At 31.0% G+C, this 19,512-nt stretch overlaps 1 protein-coding gene across 4 annotated transcripts in view; it reads left to right on the forward strand.

The window, feature by feature from the left end:
• The window catches only part of LOC139517634 (myelin transcription factor 1-like), a 35,257-nt gene extending 20,095 nt beyond the window's left edge, over positions 1 to 15,162 (forward strand). For 2 of the 4 annotated variants that reach the window (XM_071308879.1, XM_071308911.1), the window contains 9 exons: positions 607 to 738; positions 1,214 to 1,607; positions 2,774 to 2,800; positions 4,886 to 5,092; positions 5,512 to 5,655; positions 6,170 to 6,232; positions 8,978 to 9,088; positions 9,936 to 10,096; positions 12,103 to 15,162. In XM_071308879.1, the coding sequence (XP_071164980.1) occupies positions 607 to 738; positions 1,214 to 1,607; positions 2,774 to 2,800; positions 4,886 to 5,092; positions 5,512 to 5,655; positions 6,170 to 6,232; positions 8,978 to 9,088; positions 9,936 to 10,096; positions 12,103 to 12,485 (1,622 nt within the window). In that variant the 3' untranslated portion in view covers positions 12,486 to 15,162. The remainder of the gene's footprint in view (positions 1 to 606; positions 739 to 1,213; positions 1,608 to 2,773; positions 2,801 to 4,885; positions 5,093 to 5,511; positions 5,656 to 6,169; positions 6,233 to 8,977; positions 9,089 to 9,935; positions 10,097 to 12,102) is intronic. The other 2 variants (XM_071308890.1, XM_071308900.1) reach the window with 2 other exon arrangements.
• Positions 15,163 to 19,512: the final 4,350 nt, after the last annotated feature.

The raw sequence follows: 19,512 nt of genomic DNA on the forward strand, positions 1-19,512 counted from the left end.
AGGACCTTTTGTTTTTGATAATTGATAAGTTCCAGGTCGACGGGTTTAAACAGAAAGATTTGAAAGCAGAGAAAACTGTGTATCTTATAATCGGCATGACTTTATCAGATTACAATACCAATACCAAAATAAGGCTTATGCATAGTTATATACTTTAATTCAGTCACGGACCCGCGATATCACGGGTGTGTTCTAGTGTTATATAAATCTAAACATTGCCAAACTCAGGATACACAATGTTTAATGTAGTAGACAATGTATGTTTATGTGTTGTGGTATAAAAATATATTGTGGTTTAATATATTTAGTATTCAGTTGACCATTGTTGATGCTTATAGCTATATATAGTTTTTGCATCATTATTGCACATAATTGTATGCAATAGCAAGAACAATAGTTGCCTTAAAAAGTCAAAAACAAGTGGCCTTGCTTACAATTCAGAAAAAAATGGCAGAAAAGGATATGCTTTGTTAAAAATAGTTATGATATATAAAAAAAATACATAGAAGTCAACGGTCACTTGTTTGTGGATTTGTATTCAGCCTTGCATGTTATTTATGTTGTTGCCATTTAGTTATATTATTTTTTTATATTTTGGTTTGTTAGGTATGCATTTAGTACTGCTCCCTAAAGAAGATGACCCCAGTAAAGCGGTATTGGCCGCTTGTAATGAAAAAGAACTGATTCGTCTTGCCGCCCAGAAGTCTCAATCTGTCCCGTCTACAGGGCCTGCTAGTGGTGTGTACATTGCTTTTTGTTTGCTCTGTTTCATTTTGTAGAATTGTTGATAGTTTTTAAGATAATAACTTTTAATATTTAAACCGTGATCTAATTTTAATGAGATATGTGATTTAGAACGAGTATTTTTGTTATATTATCAGTGTTCAAACTTGTGATCAAAAGTTGAAATTTAGGTTCTTGTAAAAATAAATACTGTCACCAAAATAGATAATTAATCTTTGTAAATTACATTTCCAAGTGATTATTTGTTCGGTTAATTAAATATAGAATGAATAATTTTTTTCCTATTATGGAAAATGAATGCATAATTATCTTTTATCATTGCATTGAAGAATAAATTTATATTACTGAAAGTTTAAAAAAGACCAAATCAAAGAATTTGTATTATTATTAATAAATGTTAACCTTATTGAATTATTGACAAAACATTATTTTTAAAGTTAAGGACACGAGATTATTTTTTGCATTCTAGAATCAGATAGAATTCTTCGTCCAATGATACTCACCAAGCAATTAGAACTACAGGGAACAGACTCTGTTGTATCCACATCAACACCTCGTGGTAATCTGGCCAAAGAACTGGAAAAATACAGTCGACCGGACCTAGCAGCAATGGCTAAAAATCTAAATGATCCGAATGGAACCAGTGCAACAACACCAGTACAAAAACCTCCACCTAGAAAAGACTTAAGTGATCGACCTAACATCTTACGTCGACCTAGTTTTAAGCCAAAGCTTGCACGTAGTCCGTCATCCAGTTCTGAGAGCAGCATTACATTACCAGTCAGTCAGCCAGTATCATCAACATCATCTACCATCAGTAACATTCTCAGTCAACAAAAACAAGCAAACATTGAGTATACTAGGTCTGTAACTACGGTAACAATACCTAATCCAATAATGGCCAAATCTAGTATACAGCCACAAATTCATGGATCTGTTCTAACATCACAACAAAATATCGCCTCAAAAGCCAAAACTATTTATTTACAATCTGGTTCACAGACTTATAAATTACCACCGGGTTATATTATTTTACCACAATGAAATTATTGTTTTAATGTCAATATATACAGCAAGATAAAATGGCTTGAACTTGGTTAAGACCCTTAGTTTTTTTTTCGAAAGTTATTAATGAGTACAAACTTCCTGATAGCATAATTGTTTTGTACACTGGGTGCATTGATTTCAGTGAATTTTGGAATTAAGAACTCATTTCATAGATTTTACAAGAGTGGGATCAGTAAATAATTATGACTACAGAAACAAAATATTGTTTGATCATAGTAAATGTTGGCCAGCCAAGTTCAAGCTAATAACTTTTATAGAAAGAAACTTGTATCAGCTGTAGTAGCATTTTACTCTTTTATTTTTGACATACTTGTTATGAATTGATATACAGTTGTTACATACTTTTGAATAAGCAGGATTTTATTCATATTAAAATTTGTTTACTCTTTCATTTTCTAAAAATTTGAAATCTTTCTGGGAAAGAACGCTTACTTTTTTTTTATCTGATGTTTTCAGATTGTTTTACAAAAGCTAGTCTTTTATTTAAAAAAAAAAACAATAGTTTGAAATTATATTTTTATACATTATTTAGAATGAATTGAAAAGAATTTTGATTAGTCATTTAATTTTAACAGTTGACGATCTTACAACTTAAAAATTGATATATGAAGAAGTACTGTTTATAGAAATTATTGAGAGTTATAAAGTTTACATTTTGTGACAGTTCTGAATAATGTAACCTGCATTTAAGTCCGTGAGAAAAAGATCTGTAAATACTCATAATTTCAGACTTAACAGAATCTGCTACTCTTTTCACTAAAAATCTTATGATTAAAACTGATGATATTTTGTTACAATAAAATTCATAACTTAAGAGTATAAATTTTACTCGTAAGATTTTTTGTTTAAAGAATAGCTGGGACTAAACGTAAAGTCAAGCAAATTTCATGTGAATACAATATTGGCAGGTATAAGGATTAATTTTTCTATTATTCTAATGTGTGTAAATTTGTCTTTACAGATCAATCGGGGACTTAAATACAGAGAGGTAATTTTGTCAAAGATTTATTGATGTTGTAACTGCTTACTTTTGTCCCTTTCATTCAGGTTTTTCTATCTTTTTTTTTTCTATCATGCTCTAATGACTAATAGTTGTTTGAGCTGTTTCTGTTTTTCATTTTGCCCCCCTATAATTTATAATTTATAAAATATTAAGAACCATTTTGAGAATATTTCACAGCCATATCAAAATACTGAACAATTTAAAGGTAAGAAAATACCATTAGGAAGGGAAAAAACTGGGGGCATTTCAGAGATTTATTTTTTCACCAGATTCTTTTTGAATTTAAAGTTTTCAAATTAGCTTTGAATACATATAAATCAATATTTTTTGTAAGACCATTGAAGTTTTTGGTTCACATATGAAATAAAACAGATCTATTCTTATTATTTGCATCTTTAGCAAGTATTGCCTTTGAAAGGAAACAAGATTTCCTTATGATTATATATCAATAATTTGGATGAAACGAGTCTTCTGATTGGCTGACGTTGTTCATAGACATAATTTTGTCATGTGACCATGACGTCATCAACGTTAAATCATGGTTTACTCCGGTTTAAAATGGAATTTAGAATTAAATTATGAAAAAATGACTAATATTTTTTCTGTCTATTCGAAATAACATAAAAAATGTGGTGCACACTTTAAAATAACCCACTAGAGGGTTATTCAGTGTGCACCACATTTTTGATGTTATTTCTTCATAGACAGAAAAAATATTACAGTCATTCCTTAATGAAGATTTGGAATGATATATTTAAGGCAAAATTTTTTTTTTTAAATAAGATAGAAAAAAAAAATGTGTCAGTTTTGAGACATTTTGTACTTTTTATAACATAAGGAACTGCATTTTGTATATTTTATACTGCCATTTTTTGTTAAATCAATGTAGTTTATTTAGTACTTGGTTACATAATGAAGCTTATTGTAACATATTGTTAAAGATTTTATTCCTTGTTGAACTCTTGTTTTTAATAAAAAAGTGAGATACATATGTTATTGACTCATTATTTGTTATAAAATTGATTAATTTACAGTGCTTCATTTTTAATTGGTAGGTGTTCAAAGTGTGAAAATATTGATTTTGTTTTACCACTTCTTGTAAAAAGAATGTACATGAATAAAATTAAAATGATACATTTGTACAAATAAAAATCGATTCATGAATTAAAGATGTAAAACCATAGAAAATTTAGCACTGCTTTTTGAGGATATCTATACCATAATTAAAAATAAAGATATTTTGAAGTATGTTTTTCAGAAAAATAACAGATAATATTAGAAAATATGCATTCTATAAAAAATAGTAATTTAATGCCATTTTAGAAAGTAATCAATGAAATCTACAGTTAAAACTAAATTTTGTTATGAATTTTATACCTACATCCTGGCAGTTTAAGTGATCACATGATCTATAACATTTTCTATTATGGTATGGATGCCTTAAGTTTTATTTTACATTTATATTTGTTGTATGCATGTTATACTTGGTGTCAGTTAGATATATTTGATAGAAAGGTTTCATTTACACTTCGTTAGAAATTTTATCAAGCTGTAATCTAGGAACAGTAACATGTTGAAAGCTTTCATTATATGGTTGAATATATGATAAAACAGCAGTAAGACTATAATGGTCTTCAACAATTCACAATGTAAAGTATTTTGACAAATACAGTTTTGGCAATTACAGGACTTTTAAAACTCTGTATCAGTAATTTACATTTTGTAAGCAGAAATGGTGAACTTTTTAAAGGTCAAGAATTAAATTACTGTTCAGAAGCCAGTTTTGTGATATGTATTGATATCAGGTTATATCACATAAAAATAATAGATCAGAAAAAATGCTTACACTCCAGGATCTTGTATACTAGTATGCCTAATGGTCAAGAAAAAGATCCTGCCTTAACATAATGGAAGGTGTATTTGCAAAAACAAAACAATTTCTTTAAAATGACATCCTGAATATATATGATTCAGAAACAAAAAAAATACATAATAATGATTTAAAAACAGTATGACAAACCATTATTTTTATAAGAATGTTCTAGGATTATAAGTAATTTTGATTGTCAGGTGCAGGAGTCCTAGTGAATTCAGTACAGATTCCAGAGGAGATCCATTCTATGACGGATTCTCAGGAAAGGGAGATAATTCACAATGTCCAACACCAAATTGTGATGGGTCTGGTCATGTGACTGGTAACTATACCTCCCATCGTAGTGTATCTGGATGTCCATTGGCTGACAGAAACATTGCAACTTCAAATCAAGTGGATTTAAAGTAAGTAATCCTTTCAATAATTTTGTTTTCTTGCTTAACTTGAATTATAGCAGTTTGTATCAATTCTCAAACTTAGTATATTTTAATCACGCTTTAAGCTAGTGTACTTAGATTTGAAATGTCTGAGGCATCAAATGGACAATGTTATATCATTTTAATATACATAGTTTATTTTTTAATATAGTTTCAGTATCGGTCTATTATACAGTAAAAATTTGAAGTCATCATAAATAACTAGTGCAGTAAAAATTTAACCACCTTTTATGCCAGTTTTGTTAAAAAAAATGATCAACTCAGTATTTTTTCCCAAATTCATGAATATTTTAAGTCTTTTAATATCATTGGCACAATTTACTAAGTTTTGCCAAGACAGTTTTAGTAGTTTATTATACAAATACATAAATACTGATTATTTTCAGATGTCCAACACCTGGTTGTGATGGTTCTGGTCATGTGACTGGTAATTATGCATCACATCGCAGTTTGTCTGGATGTCCTAGAGCAGCAAAGCTTAAAAGGATGATGGGAAAAGATGGTGAAAGGAAAGAGGAAGAACCTTTACGGTAAGTTTAATAAATAAACCGACCAAGATCAGAGAGGACATGAACAGTAGTTGATTCTTTCTTTCTTAGTTATTGAAATAGTTATCAATGTTAGAAAAGACTAAAAAGTATAGATTATTGGGTATTTACACATTGATATTTTATGATATCTATATGAAGAAAACCCAGATTATCTGTTTATTGTTCTATTACTGGTCGCTTCCCCCTCCCTAAGACAGTTTTAGCTTGATGAAAAAAGCTTGATAATGTTTGAACCCACATTGGGAACTCGCTGATAACTTCTCCTCAGACATTGTGATGTCACTGATGATGCATGCTCTCGTCTCGAAAGCCATGATACAAGAATTACAGAGTGGCTGAGCAGGGTGATATAGGTGTTGAGAAGGACGCTACTTAAACGTACAAAAGCAGAATTGTATAAATATTTATTTGCAGGGTTGTAAAATGTACTAAATCATGTACTTGGTCTGGTTTGTAATTGTTAAATGACCAAATTCTCTAAAATTTCTTGCAGCTGTCCGATACCAGGATGTGATGGCTCAGGTCATGTGACAGGAAAATATTTGTCACATCGAAGGTACATCAATGTTCCTTGATACACAATATTATGTTGTCCATGTTTTTACTTTTAAATGTTGTGTTTTGCTTTGAATTAAGAGACATTTAAATATTTTATTGTCTTAAAAAGATACCATCAAGATGTATGTCCCTTTGATCTTTTGGGGAGTTTATTAATGGAAAACACTTAATTTAGAGTTATCATTTCATTCTTACACTCTTGGTTTTTTTTGTCGAGCCTGCAACTTTTGTTGCAGAAAGCTCGACATAGGGATAGTGATCCGGCGGCGGGGGCGGCGGCGGTGTTAGCTCACTTCTTAAAAGCTTTATATTTCAGAAGGTGGAAGACCTGGATGCTTCATACTTTGTATATAGATGCTTCATGTTACGAAGTTTCCGTCAGTCACATGTCCAATGTCCTTGACCTCATTTTCATGGTTCAGTGACCACTTGAAAAAAAAGTTCGAATTTTTTGTAATGTTGAATTCTCTCTTATTATAAGTAATAGGATAACTATATTTGGTATGTGCGTACCTTGCAAGGTCCTCATGTCTGTCAGACAGTTTTAACTTGACCTCGACCTCATTTCATGGATCAGTGATCAAGGTTAAGTTTTGGTGGTCAAGTCCATATCTCAGATACTATAAGCAATAGGGCTAGTATATTCGGTGTATGGAAGGACTGTAAGGTGTACATGTCCAACTGGCAGGTGTCATCTGACCTTGACCTCATTTTCATGGTTCAGTGGTTACAGTTAAATTTTTGTGTTTTGGTCTGTTTTTCTCATACTATATGCAATAGGTCTACTATATTTGTTGTATGGAATGATGATAAGGTGTACATGTCTAGCGGGCAGATGTCATGTGACCTTGACCTCATTTTCATGGTTCAGTGGTCAAAGTTAAGTTTTTGAGTTTTGGTCTTTTTATCTAATACTGTATGCCATAGGTCAACTATATTTGGTGTATGGAAATATTTTATGATCTTTATGTCAGTCGCGCAGGTTTTATTTGACGGTGACTTCATTTTCACGGTTCATTGCACAGTGTTAAGTTTTTGTGTTTTGGTCTATTTTTCTTAAACTATAAGTAATGGGTCAACTATATATGTTGTATAGAAGCATTGTTAGCTGTACATGTCTGCCTGGCATGGTTCATCTGACCTTGACATCATTTTCAAGGTTTATTGGTCTTTGTTTAGTTATCTTGGTTAATGTTAAGTTTATGAGTCAGTTGTAATAAAACTAAGCTTTATACTTAGGACTATCAACAAAATATCAATGATTAGTATAGAAGGGGAGACATTTCTTGTCTTAATACTTTATAGAATAAATGCATTAAAAATCCATTGGTTTGATTGGCCCTTAAGATTTTTAATCAGAAAATTGTTAAAAAAAATTCCACTAAAGATGAAAGTCTGGAAGTAACAAATACATTGAGTAGACAAAAATTGACTTTTTCAGTGCTTCTATACTTTGATTCTCAATTTACAACCTTTCCTTTTATCTGTCATTGCATAAATCTTTATAATCAACATTACATCTTCCCAAGCTTAGGCCTATTATAGCTTACTATAGGGTATGGGTATTGTTCATTGTTGAAGGAAATATGACCAGAACAATTACTTATAGTTGTTTAAATTCTGCTCCATCAGTAACTGTTGGCAAGTTGTTTCATTGTCAAGAATTCTGAATCTCCTTATTTTTATATAATCTTTAAATGAGGTCTTTTATACAGTTAATATGATTTTTTTCTATTTTGCAAAAACCTTTACAAGGGAAAAATTGTACTTTTCAAACTATTTAAAACACCAGAATTGTTTTCCAGTACACATTTAATCTTTATTAAATTTTTACATGTAATATATTTGCCAACTGATTCTATTAGTTATTTTGCTGATAGACATCAGAATAAAAGTTATATAAGACTTTTTGGGCAAGGGTATGTTGGAAAGATAGATTTAAAAAAAATATCTGAAACAGGAATATAAAGTGACATACCAAATGGGGTAGATATCCCCTAGAACAAAAGTCATATTGTTTTATTGAATGGTTGGCAAGTATAAGCAATTGAGTTTATATACTATTTTTTATTCCACTTTAAATGTTGTTTGTACTGCAAAGCTCTCTATATATATTAGACCTATAACCTCAAAATCTGAATGTGTTCAGTCATGGCATTTATGTCTTATGTTGTACACAGTTTGAACCTTTACTTTTATATATGATTAAAAAATTAACTGATACACTACCTCAGCACTAAAGCTTTGATTATGTAGGTCAAATGATTGTTATACTTCACTATAATGATCGCTTATAAGACAGCTTAAGAAGAGTAATTTTTAAAACACAAAAGAATGAAGTTTTTTTTTATAGAATTGAATTTTCGTATCAATACCAGATGCAATTTGAAATAGATTTCAAATATTAGACAGTTACCAAAGTAAACAAAACAAACACTAAGTGCTCAGCAGATTTTTAGAAAAAAATGAGGAAAAAAAAAGAAAAAATATTTTCTTCAACTTTTAATGAAACTTTTTTAATAGTTTCGCACAGAAAATGGTACATAAAACCGAGACACAATATTTATATCTACAATGAGTTAAATTTTCACACTTGAATGAAATAAAATTATGTCAATGCTTTCCTATTAAATAATGTCAAAAGTAAATTCTCCTTTTCCTCTTATCTTTCAACTAGTATGAATATATAACCTTGGTCAGGATTTTTGTGGTTCCCACCATTAAGAATTATATTTAATTTCAGTGCCTCTGGGTGTCCTCTTGCCAATAAACACAAATTACAACGACAGCTTCTGGCAAGTTTAGATTGTCAGGATTCAGATCTTGCCAAGTCATTAAAGATGGATGGCATTGTGTAAGTTCAATTAATACATGATAAACAGATTTGACTTTATCCATTTCAAAATTTCTCTCTTGCTCTAACCTTATTTCGACTACAAACAGAATGCAAATGTTTTTTACTATTCACCAGATGAATTAGTCATTAAAAAATATAGAAGATCATTTTATTTACCAATCATGGTGCCCAAAATTTTAGCTATGCAATCAAATGAATTACAAAATAAAGCACAGTAATTGATTAGAATGATAAAAGTACATTTAAAAAAAACCTTTAATACACATTTAAACAAAGAAACACAATTATAAACCATATTATGGACAAAACATTAAGTTATATTGGAAGCCACTGTTACCTGGAGAAATTACATTTTTCATAAATTTTTAGTCCTGGGCTTATGGGAGACAACTCCGGATCGATTTTTTTTACATGTATGTGTGATTGAAAACATAGATCTAAGAAATGAAATAGGTTTAAACATACTTGAACCAGAAAATATCATTTTAATTTAAAAAAAAAAGTCTGTTTCTTTTTCAAATACTTATCCACCTTTAGAGTATGGCTTTGAAACTATATTGAAAAGAATCTATTGTACTTATCAAACAAAAAGATACGGCATCAATTTCAATGAAACAGCTACCCTTCAGGGAAATCAAAAGATGTGATCCTTAATATCTTTGAATCTGAAGGACCCATATAACCTTCTAAAATGGACACAAACCTATACCTTAAAGTTTGACATTATAGCCCTGCATAATTGTCACTCATTTTAGGAAATGATATTATTCTTAACAAAAATACTACAAGGATTTTGAGTTAAACTATTTTAATTTTATACATTATGTTTAATTGTATTTTACAGCTGTCCAACCCCTGGTTGTGATGGTTCTGGTCATGCTAATGGAAGTTTCTTATCACATCGCAGTCTGTCAGGATGTCCCAGAGCTACACAAGCTATGAAGAAAGCTAAACTCAGTCCTGCTGAATTGAGTATTATACATTCCAAACTTCAGAATGGTGAAGGTACACATTTATTTACTAGAAATTTATTTTAACAATAACAATTTCTGCCTCTAAAAAACATTCAAATTTGAAGAAACAAATTCTTGAAGATAATGATGTGATATAAACTATAGGTTTAGGTCTTTCATTTTTGTCTCGCCTGGGACGAAAGTCACAGTATGCCATACATAGGGATAACTATCAGGTAGAAGCAGTGAAGGCAACTTTACCTATTTGTGTAAAGCTTTATTTTGCAGGACATTGATGACCTGAATGCTTCATACCTTGTATGCAGATACCTTATGTCATGAAGTTCAGTCTGTCATAAGTCCATTCTTCTTGACCTAATTTTCATTGTTCATTGACTGCTTGAAGAAAAAGAAAAGATTTGTCATGTATATATTTCACTTATTATGAGTAATAGGATAACTATATTTGGTATATCTGTTCCTTGTCTATTTTCCTAATACTTAAAGCAATAGGTCAGCTATATTTTGCATATGGAATAATTTTAAGATGTACAGGTCTGTCTGGCAGGTACCAACTAACATTTACCTCATTTTTATGGTTCATTCCTTTGTATGTTAATGTATTTTGTAATTTGGTCCATTTTTCAATTACCATAAGCAAATAAGTGAATAAATTTGATGAAACGAATAATTGTAAGGTTCACATGTCTGTCTGACAGGTATCATCTGACGTTTACCTTATTTTCATGGTTCATTGTTTGGAATGTTAAGAGAAAGGTTTTTATACGACCCCAAAAAAATTTTGGGATCGTATAATGGTATGATGTCATCGTCGTCAGAAGACACATTGGTTTCCGGATAATGACTTTAGTTTAAGTGAATAGATCTTCATGAAATTTTTTCAGAAGGTTCAATACCATAAAAGGAAGGTTGGGATTGATTTTGGGGATGATGGGATGATGGTCCCAATCGATTAGGAATTAGGGGCCCAAAAGGGGCCCAAAATAAGCATTTCTGAGTTTCAGGATAATAACTTGTTGTTAGAAGTATTTCAATTGCTCTGAAATCATACCGCAATGTTTAAAACCACAAGTAGAAGGTTTGGATTCAATTTAGGGGTTATGGGGCCAAAGTTTAGGAATTAAGTGGATCTCTCTGAAATTGTACCACAATGTAACAAAGGGGAGGCTGGGATTAAGTTTTGGGTTAATTGCCCACAATATGTAGGAATAAGGGGCCAAAAAGGGCCAAAAAGAAGCATGTTTCTAGTTTTCAAACAATCATGACAATAACTTGTTTCAGTGTATGGATCTCTCCAGTGAAATTGTACTACAAGGTTCAATACTGCAATGGAAAGCATGGGATTGAGTTGAAGGGTTATTGCTCCAAGGGGGTTTCAAAAAGTTGGGGGGGGGGGGGATTTTTTGTTTACCATTTTTTGAAGGGCTTCCTTTTTTTTTCAACATTTTTCAAATTTCGAATTTTGAAAAGTTTCAAGAAGAAATCTTCAGTTGCACAGTATTGTGCAATAGATTTGTTAGATCTTTGACCATATTAATTTTGTGACAAAAACCTATATTATGTCAAAAATTTGATCACAATCCAAATTCAGACAGAATCAAGCTTGAATATTGTGACCAAATTTGCCCCAACTGTTCAGGGTTCAACCACTGGGGATGTATAAAGCTGCGCCCTGCGGAGCACCTGGTTGTGTTTTGGTCTGTTTTTCATTTACCATAAGTAATAGGTCAATTATATTTGGTTAATGCAATATTTGTAAGGCTAACATGTCTGTCTGAATGGATACGATCTTGATGTCAATGTCATGGATCTTTAAAAATGATGAGTTTATGTGATACATGTTAAGTAAAACCTTTCTTTACCTTTAAGACTTTCAACATCAAATCAATAGTCAGTAAAGAAGACAAAACATTTTACATAAATATCATAGAACTTTTTAAGTAATTCAGTGTTACATTATCCATGACCATATAGAAATTATAAGCATTTAATTGTATTGCATGTATTTTCAATATTATGATGTGTCTATTTTTTCAGATTTACATAATGACGAAGAGCTTCAACAGCTGGAAATTGACATATTAAAAATCAAAGAATATAATTTAGAATTAGATCAAGAATTAGGTAAAATGAGATCAGATGTAATAACCTTAGAGAACCAAGTCTTACAAGAGGAGAAGGAAAATAATGCTATTCAGGATCAATCAACAATACTCACAGACTATTTAGCAACCCTGAAGAGACAAATTTTATCTGTGTTGTCCCAAATTAACATGCCACATTTAAATACAACATTAATAAATGAGGAGAATTTAGAAGAATGTATAAATCAGATCCAATCATTATGTTTCAATAGAAATGGCAGCATGGTTGCTGGAAGTGGCATCAACCTAGGTGTGTCAGAGATTCAAGTGGCATAAACACATTGTTTTTATATAAATGATTTATATCTTATTTTTAAAGGCCAAAGTATCCTAATGTGTCTTAAGCATAAAAGACCAAAGTGTTTAATTTATGATAGAAGTCTTTGTTTTCTGCTGCAAAAAAAAATCAAAATTGAAAATCGAAGATTTCTTAGTATACATATCATGATTTTTTTTCATTATAAACGTTAATGTTGTAATTTTAAGCTTTATTTATGATGAAACTATAATTCAGGTTCAAAAGAAAAAGGTTTGCTACATTGATTAAGTGGCAAAAGGAAGGCTTATTGAGAAAGTGTGTGAATGCTTTCTGATGGAATTCTGATTGCCCATGAATAACTTGTAAAATATCTGAATTATGTGGAAAGTTTGCAAGAGGTATAGCCAGAAATCTTTACCTATTAGATTAAATATCAACATTTCTGAATTCCTTGAAGGAATCATCTTTTGACAGAATAATAATATCCTATACATGGTCATAAGTTACTGTAACAATTACTTTAGAATGTTTATCTTGGGGATCCGAATACAAAATAAGAAAAGTAATGTTTAATAGTTGTATATTTGTACAATTACTGTTAAACTTTCTGTGACAAGTGACAAATTTGATTTATTCCAATAACCTTTGTGAATACAATGGTATACAGAAAACAATAACAACTAAGTTACCCTCTGTCACAACAATTGTCAAACATGAGGTTTACATAGAAATATTTGAATATGTACCGGATATTCTACAATGATGTGCTTGGTTTAGTGTTCAACTCTATTGCTCAATAAAAATACATATTATCCGTATAATGTTTGCTCAATACTTATTCACAAAAGCTTGTGCCAAAAAGGAAATGTTTAGCTTAAGTATGAAATACATGCACTAGACTTGTAGCTGTTTCATGATGACACACAGTAGTATATTTTTGTCAACTTGAACACTTCTGTTTCCATAGAAATCACTCTTTATCTTTAGCTGATATGTACTAACCATAACTGAATGATGAGCCAAAATAATGTATTTCACCATTGCAAAAGTTTGTTTCTTAATTTGCCAATGATGGTTGTTTTTTTAATGCGTAAAGCAACTTTTATTGAAGTCAAAACTTAGACAGTTTATGTTGAATTCATTTCCAAATGGTCAACTTGATGCAATTTATAGTTTGACATATCATATAAATTAGTAATTGACAGCCTGACCTTGACCTGGATATCATGTACATGTATTTAATTAAATGACTTGGTTGCTGTGATCTGACCACAACATCTCTGTTTAGTAATTCATGTAGTATTATGGTACTTGTCAATAAAAGTAAAACAATTGCCACAAAAAGGGTTTTAGATATATATGTTAGATACAGTAATTTGTTATGTTTTATATATTTATATATTTATTATGAATCATTCCATTGTACATACTAAAACCTTCAGTGTATATGAGAAAAAACAAAAGGTGCTTTTTACACTAATATTTCATGTAAAATTTGTTAGTTTCTAAGTAGACTGTATTACAATTTTCATCCAACATTTTTTTAACTTTTTAAGAAAACAGAATTTCTTTGAAAAACAATTCTCTTATCTGATCTAGGAGTGTTTTTACATCTTACACAGTAACTTTATGCTCTTTATGGGAAGAAAAAGATATCTCCTGAACAGTAGGGACAAGGTTATGTTTTATCTCCTGAACAATAGGGACAAGGTTATGTTTTATATTGCCTGCATTTTGAGCCAAATTATTTTCTTTTTTTGTTCTTTAGATTTTCTATATGAAAACAATGTCAAGCTTTGGATAGAAAATAGAGCTTCTTCACATTTGCAAGGGAAAACATTGTATCTACTGTCTCAAATGTTTGGTTCTTTGAATTTAAGTTGATTTTTGATAACTTTTTGATTACCAAGTACAAACATTTAGATTTAATTTAGTAGATAGCTTTATGAAACATTAGTGCAGACTGGTCTCAGTTTGAAAACTATTTTATCCTATATTTTATTTTAATCTTATCATTAATTAGTTATTACATGTAGCCATTTATGGTTTTTAAATGTGCAATATATGGAGTTTAAATGTGCAATATATTTATATAACGGAAATATTGAAAGATGCAGTTCTAATTTTAAAGGCCACACAACTGTGATGTTTAGTTCTATGGATTATAGGGTTTTACATTGAAACAACTTAAAATTTTAAGTTGCTTTGTAAGAAAGATGCATCGAAATTATAATTTTCGATGAAAAATTTCATTTGCTGAAAGAATCATAAGCAAATATACAGGAATAACATTAATTTGTAATGGTCTAAATGCTTGTTTGTTAATATTTTAAACTTTTCCTTATCTCTAATTATTTGAATTTTGATCTGTCTTTTTCAATCTTTTTATAAAATCAACACAAAGTATGAAAAGAAGTTTGAGAAGGTTGTCATAAATGTCAAGGTCATGTGATCTTGTGTAATCTTGTTGTGTAACGTGGATTCCAGGCTTATGAAGAACAATTTATATGTTGATGTGTTACTACATGTTTTCATGTTTGTATAACCCATTCCATTATTTATATAGATATTTGTTATGTATTTATTTATTTATTTATTAACATTCCTCTTTGTTATAAAATATGTAATTTTAATTTTTTCCATTGTGAAATAAAAAGGTGCAATATTTTCAGCAGATAAATGCTTCAAAATGATTGTTAATTGTTTCCTTTTTCATCAGAATGCCAGTATTTAGATATAAGAAGATGTGGTATGAGTGCCAGTGTTTAGATATATTAAGATGTGGTATGAGTGCCAGTGTTTAGATATAAGAAGATGTGGTATGAGTGCCAATGAGACAAATCTCCATCCAAGCACAAGTTGTAAAGGTAAACGAGAGGCTCTCAAGAGCCTGTGTCACTCACCTGTTACTGTATTTACTGATGTCAGCCATCTTGGTTGGTAGGCGGGGTCATTAGACACTTTTTTAAAATAGATACCCTAGTAATGATTGTGGCCAAGTTTGGTTAAATTTGGCCCATAGTTTTAGAAAAGAAGATTTTTGTACAAGTTACAAAAATGAGGAAAAGCTGTTCAATATTGACTATAAAGGACAAAAACTCCTTAAGGGGTTCTCTGACAGTTTTGGTCATGTTGACTTATTTGTAGATCTAACTTTGCTGAACATTATTGCTGTTTACAGTTTATCTCTATCTATAATAGTATTCAAGATAATAACCAGAAACTGCAAAATTTCCTTAAAATTACCAATTTTAGGGCAGCAACCCAACAACGGGTTGTAGGATTCATCTGAAAATTTATGAAGGGATAGATCTTATTCTGATGGACATTTAAATCTCGAAAGATTTGCCCTAAATGTCTTAGTTTCAAAGATATAAAGCAAAAACTGCATTTTACCACTATGTTCTAATTTTAGCCATGTCGGCCATTTTGTTTGGTAGGAGGGGTCATCAGACACACTTTTTAAACTATATACCACAAATATGATTGTGGCCAAGTTAGTTTAAATTTGGCCCAGTAGTTTCAGAGAAGAAGATTTTTGTACAAGTTACAAATAATGACCAAAAAGTTGTTAAAATTGACTATGAAGGGCAATAACTCCTAAGGGGTTGACTGACAATTTTGGTGTTGTTGACTTATTTGTAGGTCTTATTTTTCTGAACATTATTGCTGTTTACAGTTTATCTCTATCTATTATAGTATTCAAGATAATAACCAAAAACTGCAAAATTTCCTTAAAATTACCAATTTAGGGGCAGCAACCCAATAACAGGTTGTCTGATTCGTCTGAAAATTTCAGGGCAGATTTCACTTGATGTAAGATTTGCTCTAAATGCTTTGGTTTTAAAGATATAAGCCAAAATATACATTTTACCCCTGTGTTCTATTTTTAGCCATGGTGGCCATCTTGGTTTGATGGCCAGGTCATCAGTCACATTTTTTAAACTAGATACCCCAAGGATGAATGTGACCAAGTTTAGTTAAATTTGGCCCAGTAGTCTCAGAGGAGAAGATTTTTGTAAAAGTTTACAGACGACAGACGCCAAGTGGTGAGAAAAGCTCACTTGACCTTTCAGGGCAGGTGAGCTAACAATTACAGGTGAAAGTACAGTCTTCAACAAAGAGTGTTGGCTCTCACTGAATAGCAAGCTATAAAAGGCTCCCAAAATGACTAGTGTGAAACCATTCAAACAGGATATCCATATAAAAACAAGAAACAAAAAACACTTATGAATCACATCAACAAACGATAACAATGAACATCAGGTTCCTAAATTAGGACAGGTGCAAACAAATGCAGCAGGTTTAAAAGTTTCAATAGGCAATCTGAAACCAGATTGTTTTACATTTATAAATAAAGAACCTTAATGAGTGTGCTCACATACCCCAAGCCCACCACATTGTCACTGGACAAAACTCTTAAGAAACAGAAATTAAATTATAATTTCCTGTCAATATGCACATCTACATAGTATGTCCTTTTTATCTACAAAGTTGCGTGAAATTCTGTTGTGTGGTTTTAGAGGAGTTGCAATGAAAAACTTGCAGATGTGTATCGAGGCAAATAAGTTCAAAGGAGCATAACTCTTAGAAAAAAAATTAAATCATAATTTCCTGGCGATATGCACATCTACATAGTATGTCCTTATTGTCTACAAAGTTTCATGAAATTCTGTTTAATGGTTTCAGAGGAGTTTTGATGACAAACTGTGGTTTTAGAGGAGTTGCAATGAAAAACTTGCAGTAGTGTATTGAGGCAAATAAGTTCAAAGGGGTGTAACTCCTAGAAACAAAATTCAATCATAATTTCCTGTTGATATGCACATTTACATAGTATGCTCTTATTATCTACAAAGTTTCATGAAATTCTGTAGTGTGGTTTCAGAGGAGTTGCAATAAAAATCTATTGCAGAAGTATATTGAGACAAATTACATTTCAAAGGGCGCAACTCCTAGATAATAAAACCAGATGCCCCGCAGGGCGCAGCTTTAAATGACCACAGAGGTCAAACCCTGAACGGTTGGGGCTAGTATGGATGCAACATTCAAGCTTGATACAGCTCTGAATTTGGATTGCCATTAAATAGTTGACACAGCATAGGTTTCTGACACAGAATGAATGTGATCTAATGAACCTAAAAAATTTTTTTGCTTTTGAGCAATTCACTATGCTGTTGAATATTATTCCTCTCAAAATTAATATCAATAGTAACTTCTAAAAAAATAAATGGAGAATGAACAGAAACTAAAAAATTCTTCAATTTGTCCATTTGTAAAGGGGCATAACCCTAGAATGGTAATCAAAGACTGCTTTAATTTATCAGTTGGTAGTAAAGTGAATATTGCATTGTATATTGTATATAGCATTGACTTAAGTTGATTCAACAACTATTCTGAACAAAGAAAGATAACTCCAATTTTCAAAAGATTTCATAATGCATTGGTTTTAGGGGATTCAACAACCATTCTGGACAAAGAAAGACAAGTCCAATTTATTGTCTTGAGACTACTAAAATGCTTGTTTTGGTCCCTTTTTGGCCCTTTATTCCTAGACTGTTTGCCCCATAACCCACAAAATATATCCCACTCTTCTACTTATGGTGGTAAACATTGAGGTACAATTTCAGAACAATTGAAATACTTATACACAACTTTTTGTACTGACACTAGATAAATGCTTTTTTTGGGCCCCTAATTCCTAAACCTTAGAGAACATAACACCCAAAATCAATCCCAAGCTTCCTTTTGTGTTTATAAGGATTGTGTTAGAACAATGGTACACAAACTACAACATAGAAAACAAGACTCCTTCACACACACCCCACCAAAACTTTGGGGTACTCTGGAAGAGTAGGTAGATCCTGCTCCACATGTGGAAGCTGTCGTTTTGTTTATGTTAGTACAAACCTTGTTATAAGTCTTATTCGGTAAAATAAAGGATTAAATAGAGAAAGAAAACATGTGTGCTCCAATTTATTTCATAATACATTAACATCTCTTGGTAACACAAATATATAGCAACAAACAATATGAAAATGGATTCAAAATGAATCAAAAACATCTCATGAAAAATCTATCCAAAAACATGATTCAAGGTTCTGAATGAAAAACAATTGATTCATAAATCTGTACAAAATCTATTGGCATATTTTTTTTTGAAAATGACTCTTTATTTTGTTCTCTATACATTTTAAGTAATAAACCATAGAATCTTGCAGAAATGGACATTTGAATTTATTGATTTTACTTGAATGGCTGCCATGTCATGACACATTTTCTTCCAAAGTATAAAGCATTTCTAATTCTAACAAATGTATTTTGACATGCTAAATACAGCTGATATTTTATTTAAAAGGAAATGAAACCTTTCCCCAGAATAAGTTGGTGTATACCTGACCATTCACATTTTTGCAAAAGAAACTGTTGAATTGAATAAATACAACAGCTTTTGTTCTCAGTTAATTTCTCCTTGCAAAACCAATCGTTCATTGATTAATTTGGCTGTATAAAAATTAACTCCTAGTTGATTGAATAAACTTTATGACAATAATTTAAAGGTTGAATATAAATTATTTTTTTTGCACAAACTGAAATTTCCTCCAAAACACTTTTAGAGAATCAAGAGACACACTGCAATGCCAAAAATGTTTTGTGGTCGTATAAAAATGGCTACTTATCATATTCTGCAAATACAGCCTAAATATCAATTTTTAGTGGAATATAAGCATATATCATTCGCTCTTTATGTAAACCAGCTTTAAACAAGAATGTGTCCTCAGTACATGAATGCCCCACTCGCACTATCATTTTCTATGTTCAGTGGACCGTGAAATTGGGGTAAAATCTCTAATTTGGCATTAAAATTAGAAAGATCATATCATAGGGAACATGTGTACCAAGTTTGAAGTCGATTAGACTTCAACTTCATCAAAAACTACCTCGACCAAAAACTTTAACCTGAAGCGGGACAGACGGACGAACGAACGAACGGATGAACGGACGAACGCACAGACCAGAAAACATAATGCCCCTCTACTATCGTAA

The sequence above is a fragment of the Mytilus edulis genome, chromosome 1 (assembly GCF_963676685.1).
Source record: "Mytilus edulis chromosome 1, xbMytEdul2.2, whole genome shotgun sequence".
Taxonomy (NCBI): domain Eukaryota; kingdom Metazoa; phylum Mollusca; class Bivalvia; order Mytilida; family Mytilidae; genus Mytilus; species Mytilus edulis.